General features: G+C 41.8%; 1 protein-coding gene across 18 annotated transcripts in view; it reads right to left on the bottom strand.

The window, feature by feature from the left end:
• BACH1 (BTB domain and CNC homolog 1) overlaps positions 1 to 20,134 on the bottom strand; it is a 108,948-nt gene that overhangs the window by 69,455 nt on the left and 19,359 nt on the right. For 17 of the 18 annotated variants that reach the window (XR_010318721.1, XM_064273140.1, XM_064273147.1 and 14 more), the window contains 3 exons: positions 11,353 to 11,647; positions 7,816 to 9,162; positions 5,054 to 5,260 (listed from right to left, as the gene is read on the bottom strand). Coding sequence is in view for 17 of the 18 variants with exons in the window: in XM_064273140.1 (XP_064129210.1) it covers positions 5,054 to 5,260; positions 7,816 to 9,162; positions 11,353 to 11,586 (1,788 nt within the window). In the remaining variant the exon portion in view is untranslated. Of the gene's footprint in view, positions 4,212 to 5,053; positions 5,261 to 7,815; positions 9,163 to 11,352; positions 11,648 to 20,134 lie in introns of all 18 variants that reach the window. The other variant, XM_064273152.1, reaches the window with a different exon arrangement.

The following is a 20,134-nucleotide window of genomic DNA, read 5'->3' as shown; positions in this document are numbered from 1 at the left end:
AATAAACTTGGGCCTTGCAAGGAATCTTATACAGACAAGAGCTTTATACTCATTAATTATTTAATACGAACTAAGACATCTCCCTCTGACTTTCTAAGCACATAAAGACCACTGAGCAGCTTTTATATATGATTATATTACTGCCCCACCACGCAAACCTCATATGTTAGAATGATTCATGTAATGAAAACACATTTTTCACCCACAGCCTATTATGCTATGGTCTATTATGCCCAATTGCAGCGAGTTATAAGATTTATTTCTAGGAAAACAAACAGCCAATAGCCATAGAGCAAAGCTCACTAAAACACAGGATCTATCACCTATATTCAGACCAGACCAGGGTAATAAGTACTCTGAATTTCTTCATATGTTAAATTCAACCAGTCACTGGGTATATATGAAAATGGCAGTTTAATTATGAAACAAGGAATTTCCCTAATTCCACCCAAACTAAATGACTGGGAACACTGCTTGTCCACAGGCCACGCTCAGAAGAGTGATTTTCTCAATTAAAAAAAAAAAGACATCTGTTCATATTATCCTCTCTTTTCTCAACTCACCACGCTACCACAAAGCTGTGAGAGAATTATAACCAAGGCAGGGTGGCTGCAACTCCTGCTGGCTCTTCCCTCTTTACAAAAGGCAAGATTCCTAGCATCACCCCATAACCAAGGACCAGGTAAACCTCTTAACATCATAAATATCTAAGTATTGAATCCTTTTACTTCTAGGAAAAGGGCAAGCTTTTTTATTCTTATTAGCTAAAAAAGTGGCACATTTTTTGCTTATTTTCATCTGAGACAGACATCTGTGGCAGGACTGTGCACTTAAACTATGCAATCACTAAAATTGAGAGGAGCGTAAAGGACTGAGTAGAGAATTTAAGAAGGCTAAACCACAAAGCCAGTCACTCTAACACAAAGCTTCTAGAGTCTTCTCAAGGAGTATTTTGGAAGAAATCAGAGACTGAGCTGAGCTCTGACTGCCCTATATCTGGGTACAGCGCACTCCCACCAGGCTGTCTGCTCTGCCTGCCAGAGAGGTGCGCTCTTGACAGCCATGTTCCTCCTCTCTTCTCTTGCTCTCCAGTCACAGAAGAGGATACCTGAGCCAAATTACGCCCATCAGATCCTCTTCGCCTTGGGAATTCAGACTTGGCTAAACTTTCGTCTCAGTCTGGACTAGTCCCTGGGGAAGGGTGAAGCACTCTGGAGTTGTGCTGCAGCCAATGTTCCCACCGCACCTGGCAGCACACAGAGCCATCCCAGGGTACGCGGAGGACGGAGCAGGTGCCCAGAGAGGAGGCGAGAGAGGATATTCCCTGGCTTCCGGGCAGTCTTCCAGTTTCCAGTTCACTGCCATTTACAAGGCCTGGCTCTATTCTTTGGCTTTTAAATGAGACACCCTTACAACAAATTCATTCATTCACTCATTCAGCTTCAGATGGTGCCTGTTTTGCGCAGCCAAGGAGTCCAAACTAATACAACAGGTGGGCAGGGCACTAGCCACTCTGAGTTGTGGTTTCATACAAACTGCTGGGAAACCGGATATACCTTTGTATTGGAAACTAACCATAGTTATTCCATTGACCATATAAAAGGGACCTCACTGCTCAGAGAGGCAATGTCAGAGTGAGGTCTGATCCCAGAGTCTGCAGGTCAGGCACCAACATCAGGAGAAAGCCAATTATGGGAGAGAAAACTAAAAACTGGTAAATGACAGTAATAGCAATAATAAGTATAAAAAAAAAAAGTAATATTTATTGAGTGCTTACTGTGTACCAGGCGCTGTTCTAAGTTCTTTACATGTATTAAGTCACTGAATCTCCTTAAATGTGTACCTAACTCTATGAAGTAGGGACTAGTATTTTACATTTCACAGATGAGAATCCTGAGGCACAGAGAAACTAAGTATCCTACCCAGAATTACGAACTGTTGCAGATGAGCGTCTGCTTCAAAACTGCACTCTTTTAGGTCCCCGCGTGGCACTAGTGGTGGTCCTAGTGGCGTAGGGGTTAAGAGCTACGTCTGCTAATCAAAAGGTCGACAGTTCGAATCCACCAGCCACTCCTTGAAAACGATATGGTGCAGTTCTTCTCTGTCATATAGGGTCTTTACCAGTTGGAATCGACTCAATGGCAATAGGTTTAAGGTGGCCCTCGACTAGTAACCTAAAGGCTGACAGTTCAAACCCACCCAGTGGTGCTGCAGAAGAAAAGGCTCAGTGATCTGCTTCCATTAAGATTTAAAAAAAAAAAAACAAACCAACTGCCGTTGAGTCAATTCCAGCTCAAAGCAACCTTCTAGGACAGAGTAGAACTGCTGCCATAGGGTTTCCAAGGCTGTACATCTTTACGGAAGCAGGCTGCCCACATCTTTCTCCTGAAGAGTGGCTGGTGGGTTCCAGCCACCGACCTTTTGGATAGCAGCCGAGCACTTAACCATCCATGAAGATCACAGCCAAGAGAACCCTATAGAGCAGTTCTACTTTGTAACACATGGGGTCACCATGGGTCAGAATCAACCCAGTGCAATGGGTTTGGTTTTTTGTTTTGGTTTAACCACTATATATATATCTCCTGCTTCTCTCCTATGAAGCCCAGGCAGAGGGGGAAGAATGCCCAAAGGAAGCAGCAAGTCCCCTTCATTCTGGATATCTGAAATTTAATAAAACCATCAATTGCCCAGCAATCCAAGGTCTACTCAAATCAAAAAATATAAGACTTTTGATCCAGAAAAAAAAGTAAATCTAAAGGGTAATACCTACTACTCTCAAATATATTTGCTTAGTATTTATGTCTAAAATAAAGTTACTGGTGAAACAAACTTGATTAGGCTAAAAGTTCTGTTTTCATTTTTGTTCTTAAGAAAACAGGAAAACTGGATAAATTAGCTACTGAAAGCTATTTAAATTACAACTAGGTGAGGGAGAAGATAGAAGAGCTATGAAAAGCAGAACTAAGAGCTTAAATAGTACAATAAACCAAACCAAACCAAGCCCGTTGCCCTAAAGTCAAACTGGACTCAGAGCGATCCTACAAGACAGAGCAGAACCTCCCCATAGGGCTTCTGAGACTGTAAATCTTTACGGAAGGCTGTCACATCTTTCTCCTGCAGAGTGGCTTCTGGGTTCAAACCACCAACCTTTTGGTTAGCAGCTGTGCACTTAACCACTGCGCCACCAGAGCCCCTAAATAGTGCAATTAAAAAAAAAAAAAATCAAACCAAACCTGTTGCCGTAGAGTCAATTCCAATGCATAGTGAATCCTACAGGGCACAGCAGAATTGCCCCATAAGATTTCCAAGGGGCAGTTGGTGGATTCAAACTGTTGACCTTTTGGTTAGTAGCCGAGCTCTTAACCACTGAGCAATCAGGGTTTCAAATAGTGTAATAACCAAAAAACCAATACCAAACCCGTTGCCGCTGAGTCGGGTCCGACTCATAGCGACCCTATAGGACAGAGTAGAAATGCCCCATAGAGTTTCCAAGGTGCGCTTGGTGGATTTTAACTGCTGACCTTTTGGCTAGCAGCTGAAGCACTTAACCACCACGCCACCAGGGTTTCCAAAAAAAAAAAAAGTGCAACAGTATGGGTTAATTTTAAGTAGAGTAAAACAGCTCCACACTACCCAACTGTCTAAAAAGCATTAGTGCTTAAAGTTATGGACTGACACCTCAAAAGTACTGTGTAGGTGTTACTGAATCTGTAACTCTTCTTTTTTGGTCCCATCAAATTTAATCATTTGACAATATACATAGGTTTTATATCTCTCATTCTGCCATTTATAAAATATCTCCTTTACCTTTTCATAGCTACTTCATCTTTTTACATTTATACTTCTTCATGTCTTTGTATAGAGTCTACACACAATACATAAGGCATTTTTATTTTTCAACTTTCCTTAGAAGACATACAAAGGCAAATTTTTTTTTAATTGTTGCTGTTGAATTATTATTCATTTTTAGAATGTTCATGCTTGAAGACTTGATACAATCACAATTTTAAACTTTCACCAATAATTAACAGAGACACAAAACTGCACGTTCAAGTCCTGTTTTTCCTCCTTCTAGGCACTGTTTGCTGCTGATCTGAGCGTATGTGTAGTTTCAGCTGGCCTGCACTATCACAGCTGTCCTCTCTCACACCCAACGCTTCCTTCCATCAACCACGAAGGACGAAGAGAAAGACGAACGCAAACTAACTCATCTTCAGTTAATTTATATTTGATGGCAGAATAGAAAATAAGATTCAGTAAGCAAGCAACTCTTCTCATTTAGGACCTCACAAGGTCTTAGACTTTCCTATTCCTATCACCTTGTGAACTTTTCCCTTAGCTGGACGATCCTGGTTTTTTGGTTTGTTCTGGTATCAACATGAACAAGTTATTCATGTCTACAGTTCTTTAAAAAAACAACTGAAACATTGGCTTTTATAGATACCAAACATACCACAGAGAGATTAAAGTGCTTTATAATTTCTTTTACCGTTACCCAACCACTAAAAGATTGTTGTTGTTGTGTCCCACTGAGTCGATTCCAACTCACTGTGACCCTGCTGGACAGAGCAGAACTGTCCCAGAGGGTTTCCTAGGCTGTAATTTTTATAGGAGCAGATCACCAGGTCTTTTGTCCCATGGTTTATCCTTAATTTTTAAATCATTAAAAAAAAAAAGAAACACTCAGGAATAGTTCTCAACTTATATATTCTAGTATATCATGTTAAATAAGTAGGATACTTAAATAAAATAGTGTGTGAAAGCCCCCGTTTTTTAATTTCTTAAGCTTTCTGGAAAAGCCATATTTTATGCCATAATTCATTTTCCTTAAATGGTAATTGATTGGCACACTTTAAAATCAGTGTATAATTGAATATTATACATGACTCAAAAATTTAAATACTTATTCCCTCTATAAATAAAAAGGAAGGGGCGGGAAGAGAGGGTGAAAAGAAGGAAGGAGAGGAAGGGAGGGAGGGAGTGAAGGAGGGAAGAGGAACAAGCAAAGAAGCTACTGGAATTTAAACTATAACAAGAAACTTGCTACACTTACCAGTTTCTCAATTTCTGATTCAAGGTTCTGTATACAGTCAAGTTTTCTCTTGCGACAGCGCTGTGCAGCAATTCTGTTTTTACTTCTTCTGCGAATATCATGGATGCAATCCAGCTGTTCTGGAGTCAGCTTGTGCATTTTCAACAACGATTGAAAATCATTTCGAGAAAGTGAAATTATTCGTTGTTCATTAAATGGCAGTTTCACCTAAAATGTGAAACAAACACGAGTAACTGTTGCTGTATTTTGTCGTTAGACTTAGATCTAGAGGGATAAAAATACAAATCCAGGTTTCCTAGACCTTCATTCAGAATTGAAAAAAAAAAAAAAAAAGATGTCTATCTCCAATTTCTATGTAATTCCTTATAATAAAGAGTAATAATGGATATTTTTATATTGTAGAGGCTTCAGAGGATAAATAAATTGAGAAGCAATTTTTTTCCAGTAAGTTAAACACTACTGACATCAAAAGACAGAAAATAAGAGTCGTTTAATTAGGGCATGTTAACACCCCACAGATATCCTTAAGCCTCTTTCTAAAGTGTCTTTAATATGTTTTTGTCCAAACAAAAAATCTATTTTCTGAATGATACCACCGGGCTGCACTGACCTAACATTCACAGGATTACGCTAGCGATTTCTAAGGCATTTCAGAAAATTTTTCTGTCAGGAAAACATTAGCTTCGCGGAATTCGTTTAAAAGTTACATGCTTCACTTGCCAAGGTAGAAAAAAACCTTTAGAAAAAATCTTATGACTATTTTAAAGTCATTTTCAGCATACTTTTTTTTTTCAATGTGGAAAAGGAGATCACAAGTCTCTTTTTAGTAACAAAACTGTGAGACAGTTTAGCTATATTATCAAAAATACAAATGTAACATGTCAGTCTGCCAACCTACTTAGCTTGTCTCTCAAGCTTATAGAAACCGGCTACACAAAATTGTTTTCAATTTTTTTTAAATGTCGTGTTTTCAACACCCTTTTATAATATCAAACACTGCATTTAATGCCTTATCAATATCTCATGCATATATATCACTTCTTAGATTAAATCATCAATCACTTCCTTCCAAAGCCAAGAAAAAAAAAAGCCTCTTTCAAACCTGCGATGTCCGACAGCTATAAAAATCCTAAGAATGTAATAAAGAGCTCTGTTGTTGTTCGTTGTTGTTGACTGGATTCCAATTCATGGTAACCCCATGTGTGCAGGGTGGAACTGCTCAATGGGATTTTCAAGGCTGTGACCTTTCAGGAGCAGACTGTCAGGTCTTACATCTGAGGTGCCTCTACATGGTTTTGAACCACCAACTGTTCAGTTAGTCAGCCAGCCCTTAACCATCTGCACTAACAGGCCCACGTTACTGGAATTATAGTTAGTAATATTTTACAATGGAAACCCTGGTGGCATAGTGGTTAAGAGCTACGGCTGCTAACTAAAAAAGGTTGGCAGTTTGAATCCACCAGGTGCTCCTTGGAAACCCTATGGGGCAGTTCTACTCTCTTCTGTAGGGTCGCTATGAGTTGGAATCGACTCGATGGCAACAGGTTTGGTTTTCGGTTTTTAATATTTTACAGAGTGCAAAACAAACTTTTGTACACGGAGTATGCAGATCATACCACGGTCCCTAGGTGGCGCAAAGGGTTTGCACTCAACTACAAACCTAAAGTTTGGCGGTTCAAACCCTTACTTAAAATCAGTTTAGCAGTGTGGGCAAACTGAATTAAAGGTTCAAATCCTTTAACTGTCACCTGTTAATATACAAAAGAAAAACAGATACATCATCTGAAAGCTGTCTAATACATAAATCCAAGAGAACAGGAAAGGAGAGAGAAGAATAACTATATTTCTGATAATTACAAAATAGGCACTTTCATTTAGTAATAAAAAAAAAAAATATTCCCAGCAGTGCTGAGGAAGAGACTGTCTGGTGATTTGCATCTGTTAACATTACAGCCAAGAAAACCCAGTGGGGCAGTTCTACTCTGTAACACATGGGGTCGCCATGAGTCAGAATCAACTTGACAACAACTAACAACAGTAACAATATTGTACCCAGCTACGCTTAACTCATGCTAAATTATTAAGACATTCATTAAACTAATAATAAAATAATAGCTGAAATGGGCGAGGGAAAATTTTAAAAATTAATGACCATTAAAACCAGGACCCAGAAAACTTGACATGAAGAGCTATATTCCTAAAACCAGTCACTGCAAAGCGACAAGGCTCAGATCTCTGATCAGAGAATGATTTTTCCTCTTGGGACAAGGCATCTCATTTAAACAATTAAACAGCCAACGTGTGAATCTACTCATGGTTAATGCATTTATAGAGTCACTATGAGTCGGAATTGACTTAACGCAATGGGTTGTTTTTTGTTTTTTACCTTAAGTATATGGACAAAGAAGCCCTTCGACCTTTCTCTCACTATACTGGTTTTTACTGCAGTTTTATAGGTACCCATGTACAAGTTTCCTCCCTCCCTGAGCCCGTTCATATCTCTAAGTGGTGCAAACAGGAGCCCACTCAGACCAAATCCCAATTCTAAACCTGTTGCCATTGAGTCAATTCTGACTCACAGTGACCCTATATATAGGACAGAGTAGCGCTGTCCCATGGGCTTTCCTCAGAGCAGCTGGTGGATTCAAACTGCCAACCTTTCAGTTAGCACCAAGCGCTTAACCACTGCACCACCAGGGCTCCAAATCCCTATTAGTGGTGGTTAAAACAATGAACCAGCAATGTACTCACAGTCCCCTCACCTCACACTCCTGTTCTCTGGCAGAGAAGGACTCACTGTCTCCCTCCGTGTCCGTCTCAGAGTCCTCTCCCAAGCTAATCATGCAGGCATATGGACAGGGCTCCTGGGGCACTTCTGGAACGTAATCATCGCTTCCAATTTCCAAGTTGGTTGAGCATCCTTCAGTACTCAGAGTACTTATAAAAGGGCAGTTGACAGACCTTAATGTCGTGAAAGTCCTCTGGCCCGGTTCTGGGCTCTCACTGATCCTGATGCCCAACCAGGGACACTCGAACCGTTTCTGCGAGTAGATCTGTTCTGGAACGTCCTTGGCCATGGCAGGTGACAGCTGCATCTGGCAAGGAGACTCTGTGCTGCAAACGTCACTCCAGAAGCCTTTGGCGAGGTGTTCGGCCACCTCTCTCTCCACACTGCTGCGATCCCCAGAGGCCAGGCTACTATCTTCCCTGGGACCAGTGTCGGATTTCAAATGTAAATCCTGACCTGCACCAAACGTTTGCTCTTCTTGGCCATCTGCACCTGACAGAGGCTTTTCTGTTAACACTGTTGTGTTCTGCATACCAGCAAAATTCAAGTCACCATACTGGTCATACGTGTGTAAAAGTGACAGGGAATAGAGCCCACGAGGGTCTGCGGAAGAACTGTGAGGGAAAGGAGTTGCTTCTGCTTTTACTGCTGGGCACTCAGAAGCAGAGTCTTTCTTCTTCGTTTCTTCATGTTCCGCTGGCCTTTTACTTTCTTCACATTTTAAAATCCCCTGTAGACCTGCACAGTCCTGGACTCCACCCAGACATTCATTTTCAGGTGTCTCATTTGGCTGAATGGAAGAAACCTGAACGTCTTTGATGCTAGGGTCCACAGCATGGACTCTGTCAGTTCCAAACGCTTTCTGGAATTTTCTGTATTTAGGGCATAACGATGGCAAAGTCAGAGCAGTGTCCTTTTCTGAGCACGTGGACTCGCTCGCCTGGCTGGCGCTGTCATGCAGTGGGGGCGATGCTCTCGCGTTTCCCTGATGCCTGCTGAGTTTACATTGAGGAGCTGGAACAGGCTCGTGTTCCAGAAATTCCTCCACTTCGTCAATTTCCAGATCCTTCTGGTCCAAAAGTGAAAGTTGAAGGTCTGTTTTCTGACAGTGTGATGGAAAGCATTTTGTTCTCGGGCATTCTTGCTGGTCTGCAGTAGAGTCCAAAAACTTAAATTTGAGAAACTGAAAGCAGGATTCCTCAATATTATGCACACCTAGGAATTCCGCGCACTTGCACACTTCATCCACATTGTCCTTGCTGAGAATCAGCTTAGCAGTGTAGGCAAACTGAAGTAAAGGTTCGAATCCTTTCACCGTCACCTGTTCACATACAAAAGGAAAACAACAAACTCATCATTTGAAAGCTGCCTACTAGCTAAATCCAAGGGATGCAGGAAAGGGGTACAGATGAATAATTTACTCACGATAATTACAAAATAGGCATTTTCATTTAGTAATAAAAAGATATTCTTCTAGGAAATGGAAAGCTAAGGGAGTCTGGAAAAGCATGTATACCACACCCTATTCCCAGGGCCATGCCTCCCCTTTACAGATTCCACTCCTACCTGCCCATGAACTATGCTTCCCCATGTCACATAAAGGCATACAATAAGACCGCAGCGTTCCCACGTTATCTGAGATAAATCACCTATGAAGTAAGGCAGGACAGACACCACCTGCAGCACACACACCTGAAGTGCCAGGTGTCTGCTGCCAGCCCAGCTCCACGTGGCCACTATGTTCCAAACAACTCCACCTGCTAAATACAACTAAAATGGATTTTTTTAAGGACAAAAAATATACATAAAATACGGACAAAGTAGTCCTGCCCCACAGCAGACGCACTGTAAATGGTAACTGTTATCTTTATCTCATGCTGAAAATCTCTAATAACAAAATCGTTAAAGGCTGAGATTTTTTTTTTTAAAAAAGAGATCTATGTGAAGTACTACAAATCATGCCTAACCTGTTCCAGCAAAGATTCATGGGATCTAAGTAACAAAACCTTTAAGCAGAAACTTGCCAGGCGCTGCCAAGGGAGGGGCAAATAGACCTGCTGGTGTGCAGAGAAAAGCCTCATTCTGGGTTAAAAATGTGAACATAATTTTGAAACACTGAGCCTGCATAAGAGTGACAGTGTTGTTATTATTTGTGATCTTCTTAAAAACATGCTGATCAGTAAGTACTCAGCTACCGTTCAAATGGCTGACATAAAAAACAGTGACATCAATAGATGCTGGGTGAGGGTGCAGAGACACTCATCACTCTGAGGCTGCTGGGGATAATGTAAACTGATACAGCCACTATGAAAACCAGTTTGCTGGTTTCTTATGAAACTGGTCAGTCACTAATGTATGACCCAGCGATTGTTCTCCTGGGCTTCCACCCCAGAGAAATGAAAGCTATGCTCATACCAAAACTTCCACACGAATGCTCACAGCAACTTCATTTGTAATGGCTCAAAACTGAAATCAACCCTGTTATTATTCTTCAAAAGATGAATGGTTAAACAAGCTGATACCTACATGCCATGGACTACTACTCAGTCACAAAAAGGAACAAGCTATTACTACACACAACAACTGGATGAGTCTGAAGGAAGTTATGTTCTGGAAAAAAGCCAATCCCAAAAGGTCACGAGCTTTATGATTTCATTTCTACAACATTTTTGAAAGGGCAGAATTTTAGAAGTGGAGGACTGCGTAGTTGTTTCCAGGGGTTAGGGACAGGGAAGGGAGGCTGGAAGGAGGTGAATGTGGTAATAAAAGGGGTCCTTGTGGTGTTAGAACTGTTCAGTATCTTGACTGTGGCTATGGATACACAAACCTCCACAGGCAATAAAACTGCAGAGAACTTAGCGCATACACATGTAGATTTACAGCCTTGGAAACTCTATGGGGCAGTTCTACCCTGTCCCACAAGGTCGCTATGAGTAGGAATCAACTCAGCGGCAGTGGGTTTGGTTTTTGGTTTTACACCTAATAATAGCCTGCTATCAGAAGATAAGGTCCACTGGGACAGAACGATACACAGCATGCCCTCCCCCAAAACAGGGCCACTCCAAGTGTCTTTAGTCCACTGGACGTACCCTATTTTGGTCATTCAGTCAAAAGCAACATAAAAGCCAGTCAGTTAATGCTCATGAAGTACTACTGACTAATATCCAAAATTAATGATGATTTGACACAGTGGTTAAGAGTTTGGCTGCTAACCAAAAGACTCGCAGTTCAAATCCACCAGCCTTTCCCTGGAAGCCCTATGGGGCAGTTCTACCCTGTCATATAGGTTCACTATGAGTTGGAATTGACTTGATGGCAATGGGTTACATACAAAATGGCATAATTTCTATGAAAAAAGCAAAAAGAAAGGACCTGCTCCCAAGCCTGGGAGCTGCTCCTCAGCTGTCTGACGACACCACCACCACGTTTTATTTTTAATTTCATAAACCATGTAAGATTAAGTTAAATGAATTTAAAACTACTGTGATTTCCAGAAGCCTGGCTCTCTCACCTCTTCTGGTAGGGTGATGCTAAGCTCGGCATCCGCCTGGCCCACGATCCTCGTGTGGAAGTAACTGCTGCACGCCGCCAGCATGGCCCGGTGGGCACGGAACTGCTGGCCCTCCACGAAGACCGTGACATCGCACAGCACGTCTTTCTTTCGCTGGTCGTTGAGGCTGAGCAAGACGTTGGCGCTGTGCACCGAAGATTCATAGGCGAAGACCGATTTCTCACTCACAGACATTCTGCGTAACAAACAGTGTCGGGAAGTACAGCGGAAAGCATGCTTCTCGTTGTCATTAAACCTGCAAAGACGGAAGTGAAATCTTGTTAAAATGTTAAAAACGAGAACGCACGAAATATAAATTAAAATACATCACTGTAGTGTGTTGTCTTCCAAAAGGTATGCTGAACTCTTAACTCCCAGTACCTCTGATTGTGACCGTATTTGAAAATAGGGTCTTTGCAGACGGTATCAAGATAAAATGAGGTCAGACTGGATTAAGGTGGGCCGTGTTCAATGACTGTTGTACTTAAAGCCTTGTTGTTAGGTACCGTCCAGTCGATTCAGACTCATAGCGACCCAATGTGACAGAGCAGAACTGGTCCATAGAGTTTTCTAGGTTGTAGTCTTCATGACAGATCGCCAGGTCTTTCTCCCAGGGAGCCAATGGGTGGGTTCAAACCACTACCTTTCGGTTAGAAGTTGAGCACATAACCACTGCACCACTAAGGCTCCTGTGTCCTTAAAAGGAGAGGGAAATTTGGACAGATGTAGACACACACGGAGGGAAGAGAGCCACATGAAGACAAAGGCAGAAATGCGAGTGGCACGGTACAAACGAGGGAATGCCAAGGATTGTCAGGAAATCACCAGAAGCTGCAAACGGGCAAGAAGGATTCTTCCCAAGGTCCTTAAGAACTGTAAAGGAGTAAGTTTCTGCCATGTCAAGCTGTCTAGTGTGTGGTACTTTGCTGCAGAAGCTCTAGGAAACTCGGGCTAAGAGAAAAAAGAAAATACAATCCTCTAGACTAACTACCAGGGCACCCTGGTAGTACAATGGTTAAGAGCTATGGTTGCTAACCAAAAGGCCAGCAGTTTGAATCCACCAGGCACTCCTTGGAAACTCTATGGGGCAGTTCTACTCTGTTCTATAGGGTCACTATGAGTCGGAATCAACTCGATGGGAATGGGTTGGGTTTTGTTTGGTTAGGGAAACTACCTAGAAGCATTTATTTGGTATGCCTCATTTAAAATAGGTTCTTACTAGCAATTCTTCAAGTTAATTTTAGAAAAAAGTTCTTGACGTGACGGAGGAAAGAATCACTTGAACCAAGGAGAACCAAGAAGTGGCTCTCCTACACTTCATACTGGAAATCACCTTCCAGGAGCAAGCAGGTGGGACTGGGAAATTTCTGGGCTCACCTGAGCTTAGCATCCCAACCCTGTTGCTTTAAGACAGTCAGTGGGTATGTCATGTGTGGAGAGGGAACCTGGGGGGCGGGGCAGTGGTGGGCTGTGACACTCTGGGATGGGGCTGAATAGTGCAGGCATCCACCGTCCTCCAGGCCACATTGCCCAACACCTGACAAACAGTAGAGTGGGGTGTGGTGCTTCCTAAGGAGGATTCCATTTTACAAAAGGTAAAGTTCCTCCCATACAAGGAAAACACGACTTGAATTTGTCAGGCCAGACCTTAGTAATAAGTCTTTTTATGTAACAAGTCTGGCTTTACACAACAAAAGGCAGGCAACAAGTAAAACTACTTCAGCTTTGAGAAGAGGGTTTAACCACACACAGAAGCCCTTGGTTTTCTCAAAACGTTAAAACAAAGTTATCAAAAATGCATATTTTAAAAACACAAGTAGCCTCCAAATCTTTTTTGCACACACCTTACTTGCAAAAAAGAGTACGCCTGATAGGCTGTATTTTTACACAAATGAGACGTACATTATACGTTTTTGCCAATCATGCAACCTCCCTGAATGTTATTTTTGTAAGCGTTATCTCTGTGGGCACATTATTTGTGAAAAATACAGTATGAATGTTTATCCATATGTTACATATTCTATTATTCTAATATGTGTTATAAAACACACAGATCTCTAGCTGTTACAAACAGTTTGTGTTTGACCGCTAACCTAAAGGTTGGAGGTTTCAACCCACCTGATCGTACCATGGAGGATAGGCCTGGCAATCCACTTCCATTAAGATTACTACCAAGAAAACCCTATGGAACAGTTCTACTCTGTAACGCACGGGGTCGCCATGAGTTAGAATCAACTCAACGGCAACCAACATCAACAATATAAAACACACAGAAATTTGAAAGAGAGGTTAAAAGACAAGTTCCAATATTTTCTTCCTGCTCCCAATGGCCTGTGATGAGCACCTCCAGGCTGTGTGTATCCCACTGTGGCCATCACGCTAATGGTGACGTAGAAGCTCCTGAGAGGTACAACCCTGTGTGTTCATTTTGTTCTTCTGACACCTTACTCACTGTCCAGAACATGGAAGACCCTCAAATGCTCAGTGAGTGAACAAATGTTATTATTTTCAGATTCGCTGTACTCCAAACAAAAACTAAAGGATAAATAAGAACTACTCAATTTAGGCAGGCCAGGCCCAGGCTGCGGGTGAGTTCCACCTCAAAGACAAGTTACAAGCACATGAGATGTATCTGTAAATTCTCCTCTAAATACATGTTTATTTTTAAAGCCCTCAATATAGCTGAAATGTTAAGTTCCTCAGAAGTAATAAATAAAAACAAAAACTCTCCATTACTATGTGACTGAACTTCGCCCAAGGTTAAGGATCACAACCTATAATTTACTGAGATTCGGCATACCACATAAAACCACTGGTAACTTTAAAATTAAATACTAGAACTATCTCAGTTTGGGGGTTGCACCATAAAAAAACAGTAGTAAATTCCTATTAGCAATTGGTCACGATAGTTCAGCTATCAACAGAAGGAATTAGAGTTAGGGACAGTTGGGAAGAACTGTCTTCCTAAGCAACTATGTATCTTCACTACCCTCCACGTACCCCAAGACTGTACAAGACGTACACCCTGCCCAAAATGCACTGACCTCCCAGTCACGTCAGACTCAAGAGCTGACCACTTGACCCAATTCGTCCCTGCTCCCAAGACCCCAGCCTCCTTGCTTTTTCCTGGCATCTGCCCTGCAAGCTTCTAAAACTAGATCAATCTTAGTTTTATACCTCATCATTCTGCTGAATACAGCACAGCCAGGAAAACGTAAAAACATGCAGACTGGTGTCGCTATAAATTTATGGTGTGCAGCCTTAGGATCTCAGCATTGTTTATCAACTCTTTTACAAGTCCCCATCTCCTGGGTTCCCCACAGTCTTCCAAGTCACCATTGCTCCACTCAATCAGTGTCTCTCCTAGTGTTGTTGTTGGCTGCCATCAAGTCAGTTTTGACTCACAGCCACCCTACGTACAACAGAGCAAAACGCTGCCTGGTCCTGCGCCATCCTCACAAACGCTGTTACCCTTGAGCCTATCACTGCAGCTGATGTCAATCCATCTCATTGAAGGTCTTCCTTCCTTTCACTGACCCTCTACTTTACCAAGCATGATGTCCTTCTCCAGGGACTGGTCCCTCTAATAACATGTCCAAGGTACATGAAATGAAGATTTGCCATCCTCGCTTCTAAGGAGCATTCTGGCTATACTTCTTCCAAGACAGATTTGTTTGTTCTTCTGGCAGTCCATGGTATATGTAATATTCTTCATCAACACGATAACTCAAATGCATCAATTCTTCTTTTATGTTCTTTATTCATTGTCCATCTTTCAAAGGTATACAAGGTGAATGAAAACACCATGGCTTGGGCCAGGTGCACCTGAATCCTCAAAGTGACATCTTTGCTTTTGAACACTTTAAAGAGGTCTTTTACAGCAGATTTGCCTAATGGAATACTTCACTTGACTCCTTAACTGCTGTTTCCAGAGGTGTTGACTGAGGATTCAAGTAAAATGAAGTCCTTAGTGACTTCAATATTTTCTCCATTTATCATGATGTTGCTTACCGGGCCAGCTGTGAAGATTTTTGTTTTCTTTATGGTGAGGTGTAATCTATACTGAAGGCTGTAGTGTTTGATCTTCATTTTAGTGTTTCAAGTCCTCTTCACCTTCAGCAAGCAAGGTTGTGTCACCTGCATATCACAGGCTGTTAATGAGTCCTTCTCTAATCCTGATGCCACGTTCTTCTGCATATAATCCAGCTTCTCGGATTATTTGCTGTATAGTATACAGATTGAATAAGTATGGTGAAAGGATACAACCCTAACACACACCTTTCCTGATTCTAAACCACACAGTGCTCCCTCGTTCTGTTCAAATGACTGCCTCTTGGCATATGTACAGGTTTTTCATGAACACAAGTGCTCTGGAATTCCAATTCTCTGAAATGTTATCTATAATTTGTTATGATCCACACAGTCTAATGCCTTTGCATAGTCAATAAAACATAGGTAAACATCTTTCTGGTATTCTCTGCTTTCAGCCAAGATCCATCTGACCTCAGCAACGATATTCCCTGTTCCATGTCCTCTTCTGAATCCGGCTTGAATTTCTGGCAGTTCCCTGGCGATGTACTACTGCAGTCATTTTTGAATAATCTTGAAATGGTCTTTTTGACAATGAACATGATGCCACTCCTCTTCAATTTATCGTTCCCAACACAGGCCACAGGACTGTCCGATTCAAAATGGTCAATACCGTTCCGTGTCAGCTCACTAATGCCCAGGATATCTATCTTCAAGGCTTCCATTTAATTTTTGACAACTTCCAATTCTCCTACATTCATATTTTATACATTCCACATGTAATACAGCTATATAAAATAAAGTGAAACAATGTTTCACATATCAATATTTTATCCTTACTAAAAAAAAAAAAAAAAAACATGCAAAGTACTTTGATTTTTTCCATTCTTTTTTTTTTTTTTTTAAATTCCAAGCGAGATGTACTCAATTTCACAACCCACTAATAAACATTCTCCCACACACTGAAAAGTACACGTCCAGTGGTTAACAGTACAGGCTCTAGAAATATATATTTGCTGGGTTCGAATCCCAGCCCTGCCATTTACTAGCTATAGGACCTTCGGCAAGTTGCTTAACCTGGCTGTGTCTCACTTCTGTCATAATAAAATGTGGATAACAACAGCACCTCACTGGGTTGTTGTGTGCTTTACATAAGATCATGAAGGTAAAGGGTTTAGCACAGTCCCTGATCCAGAGCAAGCACACACAGTAACAAATGTTAGTTGCTATAAATGATAATATTAAGAGAAGCCTAATTTCCTCTTGGCCTAACTTACTCCCCACCATGTCAGTCAAACTGATTTCTCCCTTGCTGAAAACCCTACAATGTCCTCCACATTCTCTTACGATCAATTCTAAATCCTATACATGTCTTTTATGCCCTACATGGCTAGGTTTTCCCCTTAGTAATCCAGCCTTTCTCAAGCCATTCTCTCCCCCTCTTGCTCTTCTCCAAGGTCACCATCCTTCCTTCCAGTCCCACGTGCACCAAGCTCCTTGGTATCTAGGGGCCTCTGCACATACTGTTACCTGGGCTTCTCCTATTCTCCAAATGGCTGGCCCTCTGCTTTTGAGTCTCACGTTCAATGCCTTGACCTTACCTGACTTGTTCTCTGCTGCAACCCCAGCATATTAACAGACTACCTGGCCCACTGCAGGTACCTGAACAAATGATTTGGCATTTTTAGTACAAACCCAAAACCGAGATCATCTAGATCTTCTTCCAAACGCAGTCAATCAGCTATTCCAATACACTTCCCTAGGTATGCACGGGGGATTAGCTCCAGGACCCTCTGCAGATACCAAAACTTGTGGATGCTCAAATCTCTCGTATAAAATGGCACAGTATTTGCATACATACAATCTACACGCATCCCCCTACATACTTTAAATCATCTCTAGATAACTTATAATATCTAATACAATGCAAATGCTATGTGAATAGTTGTTATACTGTGTCATTCAGGAAATGACAAGGAAAAAAAGGGTACACACAACACAAGCAGTGAACAAACGAGACGCGGGACAAACAATGCTCAAAAACAATCCGCAGTTGGTTGAATCTGTGGATGTGGAACCCGTAGATGCAAGGGCTGACTGTATGTGGAAACACCACCACTGAGCCAAGCACTCGGGGAAAGTCTTTGGATGGTTTTTCTAGAAGCTTCGAGGAACAACACAGAGTCCATACATCCCACTGGGAGCAAAAAACATACCCGGGACACAGCTGGCCAAAGAAGAACAATGGCTGGCACTGATAAACAAGGCGACTAAAACTGACTTACCTGAATGAAACCACCTCAACGCTGGCCTGCCTTAGTAGCACGGGGCACTACAGGAAGTTGTTTTGAAAATCATTTTCCCTCATTCTGAAAACCATTTAGCTGAAGAGTCAGCAATCCATTTTTACCCCGTAACGAAACTGTGTAGTAACTACAGCTGATTAATGGTGCATGTCCTTCTGATATCTGTCGGTCACCTTCTAACATTTCTCAAACCTAGAAAGTAAAATCCAGAACTAAAATGCTAGTAATTTATAAACACCAAATTTAGATTCGTGTTCTATCTCAATTTTTCTGCATTCTTGGAAAGATGTACTCTTGTTATGATTCAAAATAAGGGTTTGCTAACCTTAGCTAATTGCTGATTCACTGAGAAATGCTGATAAAGGATGAACAGGCATTTTTAAGCTTCCCGCTCCTCAGTTTGGAAATAACTTCTGCTCTCTACTCAATATACACAACTGAAGTTTCAATACAGTTCCCAATGCAGATTTTGTTTCCAAAATGATAAAATAAAACAAGATGTTGTGGCTTTGCCACATTTTAATAACCTTAAAGACAAGTTACACAGAAACAACCCTGGGGTAAATATCTGACTACAGAGCCGGGTCTACCATGCTTCATTTAACACAATTCCAAAAGATAACTGAGTATGAATATAAAGTTTCACGTGCAGAAAAAGGCTGGAAATTCTATTTACGAAGTCTCAGAGGACTACTTTGTTTTTTAAATTTCAATGTAGAAGGGTACACAAAATCATCTAATGCCAGGGACTCGTTTAAAAGAAAAAAGTTATTGTCCAAATATCCCTTATCTTCACTGAACAGTGAAGAATGTTCTTTCTGTAAGTGCTTAAATGTGTGTGATACAAAGAACCTGATTTGGCCTTTCTTCTTGGATTCCTGAAATATAGCCCTAGGAACTCCCCAGCAACTGAGGTGCCTTATTCTTCTAAAACAGCCAGGTAAGACTTGAATGTGTGCAAATGAGTGGGGGCCACAAAGACCACCCTGCCAGCCAACCTGAGAAAAGGAAGGGGGAATGACGCAATCAATTATGCATAGTCAAAGATTTGATCAATCGTGACTATGCAATGAGGCCCCACTTGTGACTATGCAATAAAGCCAATAAAAGTCTTTGAACACAGAAGTCTCTGAATTTCCTGAACTGGGGAGGCCATCTGCTTTGGGGAGGGTGGCACATCCCTGGGGACAGTGGAAGCCCCATGTGTCCTGACCCTCATCTTCATGTGCATCCTTTCTGGTTATAATAATGAGAAACTGTAAATGTGGTTATACTCTCCATGAATGCCGTGAGCTGTTGTAGAAAATTAACGAACCCATGAGGGGCAATGAGACAGCAGGGGCTGGTGTCTGCCTATTTGTCAGGCAGAAGGACAGAGTCCTTCTAACTTGTGAACTCTGACTTAGCTCGGAGTGGATAATTCAGAGAAGGGTTGCTCAGGCAGTTTATCATAAGGACAGAGTACTTCTAACTTGTGTGTTTTGACCTGGTTCGGAGTGGCCAGGGATGAGATGACCTGGGCCCGGGTTGTCAGGGAAGAGGAAGAGTGCTGCTTAGAGTGGCTGGCGACGAGGATAATGGAGACGCAGGAAGGTGAAGACTAGATCCATTTCCAGGTGAGAACTGGACTCATGGTGATCTTTACCATAAAGTTAGCATTGAAGGTAGAATTTGCCTACCTTGCCCCTTCTTTAATAGCGCAACATGCCACACAGTGAACTAAACAAAAACCAAACCCACTGCCGTAGAGTTGATTCCAACTCATGGTAACCCTATAAGATAGAGGAGAACTGCCCCATAGTGACTAAGTGCCATGAAGACACAGATAAAAGACAGTCCCTGAAGGTATCACAATACAGGGTCCTGACAGAGTGGGAGAAAACTGTAGAACAAAATTCAAATTCACAACAACAACAACAACAAAAAAAAGACCAGGCTTGCTGGACTGACAGAGACTGGAGAAACCCCAAGAGTATGGCCCCTGGCTACTCTTTTAACTCAGTACTGGAGTCACTCCTGAGGTTTACCCTTCAGCCAAAGAGCGGACAGGTCTAAAGGGCCAACAGTAACAAACGTGAGGGACGTGCTTCATAGTTCAATTATGTATACAAGATTAATGGGCATCCCAGCCCAAAACCAAAGACAAGAAGGCAGGACGGGACAGAAAAACTGGACCAGCGGAAACAGGGATCCTGGGGTGGAGAAGGCAAAAGTGTTGACACATTGCAGAGTTGGCAACCAAAGTCATAAAACAATTTGAGTATCAACTGTTTAATGAGAAACTAATCTGCTGTGTGAACTTTCACCTAAATCACAATAAAATTAAAAGACAGTCCCTGAATTCAAGAAGAACAAAACTTGAGATTTTGAGAATGAAAACGATGCTTCTGCATGAAAGAGGTAAGAAG

This window comes from Loxodonta africana, chromosome 20 (genome assembly GCF_030014295.1).
Source record: "Loxodonta africana isolate mLoxAfr1 chromosome 20, mLoxAfr1.hap2, whole genome shotgun sequence".
NCBI classification, from domain to species: Eukaryota; Metazoa; Chordata; class Mammalia; order Proboscidea; family Elephantidae; genus Loxodonta; species Loxodonta africana.
Note: the sequence above shows the minus strand (reverse complement) of the source record. Positions and strands in the feature narration are given on the sequence as shown.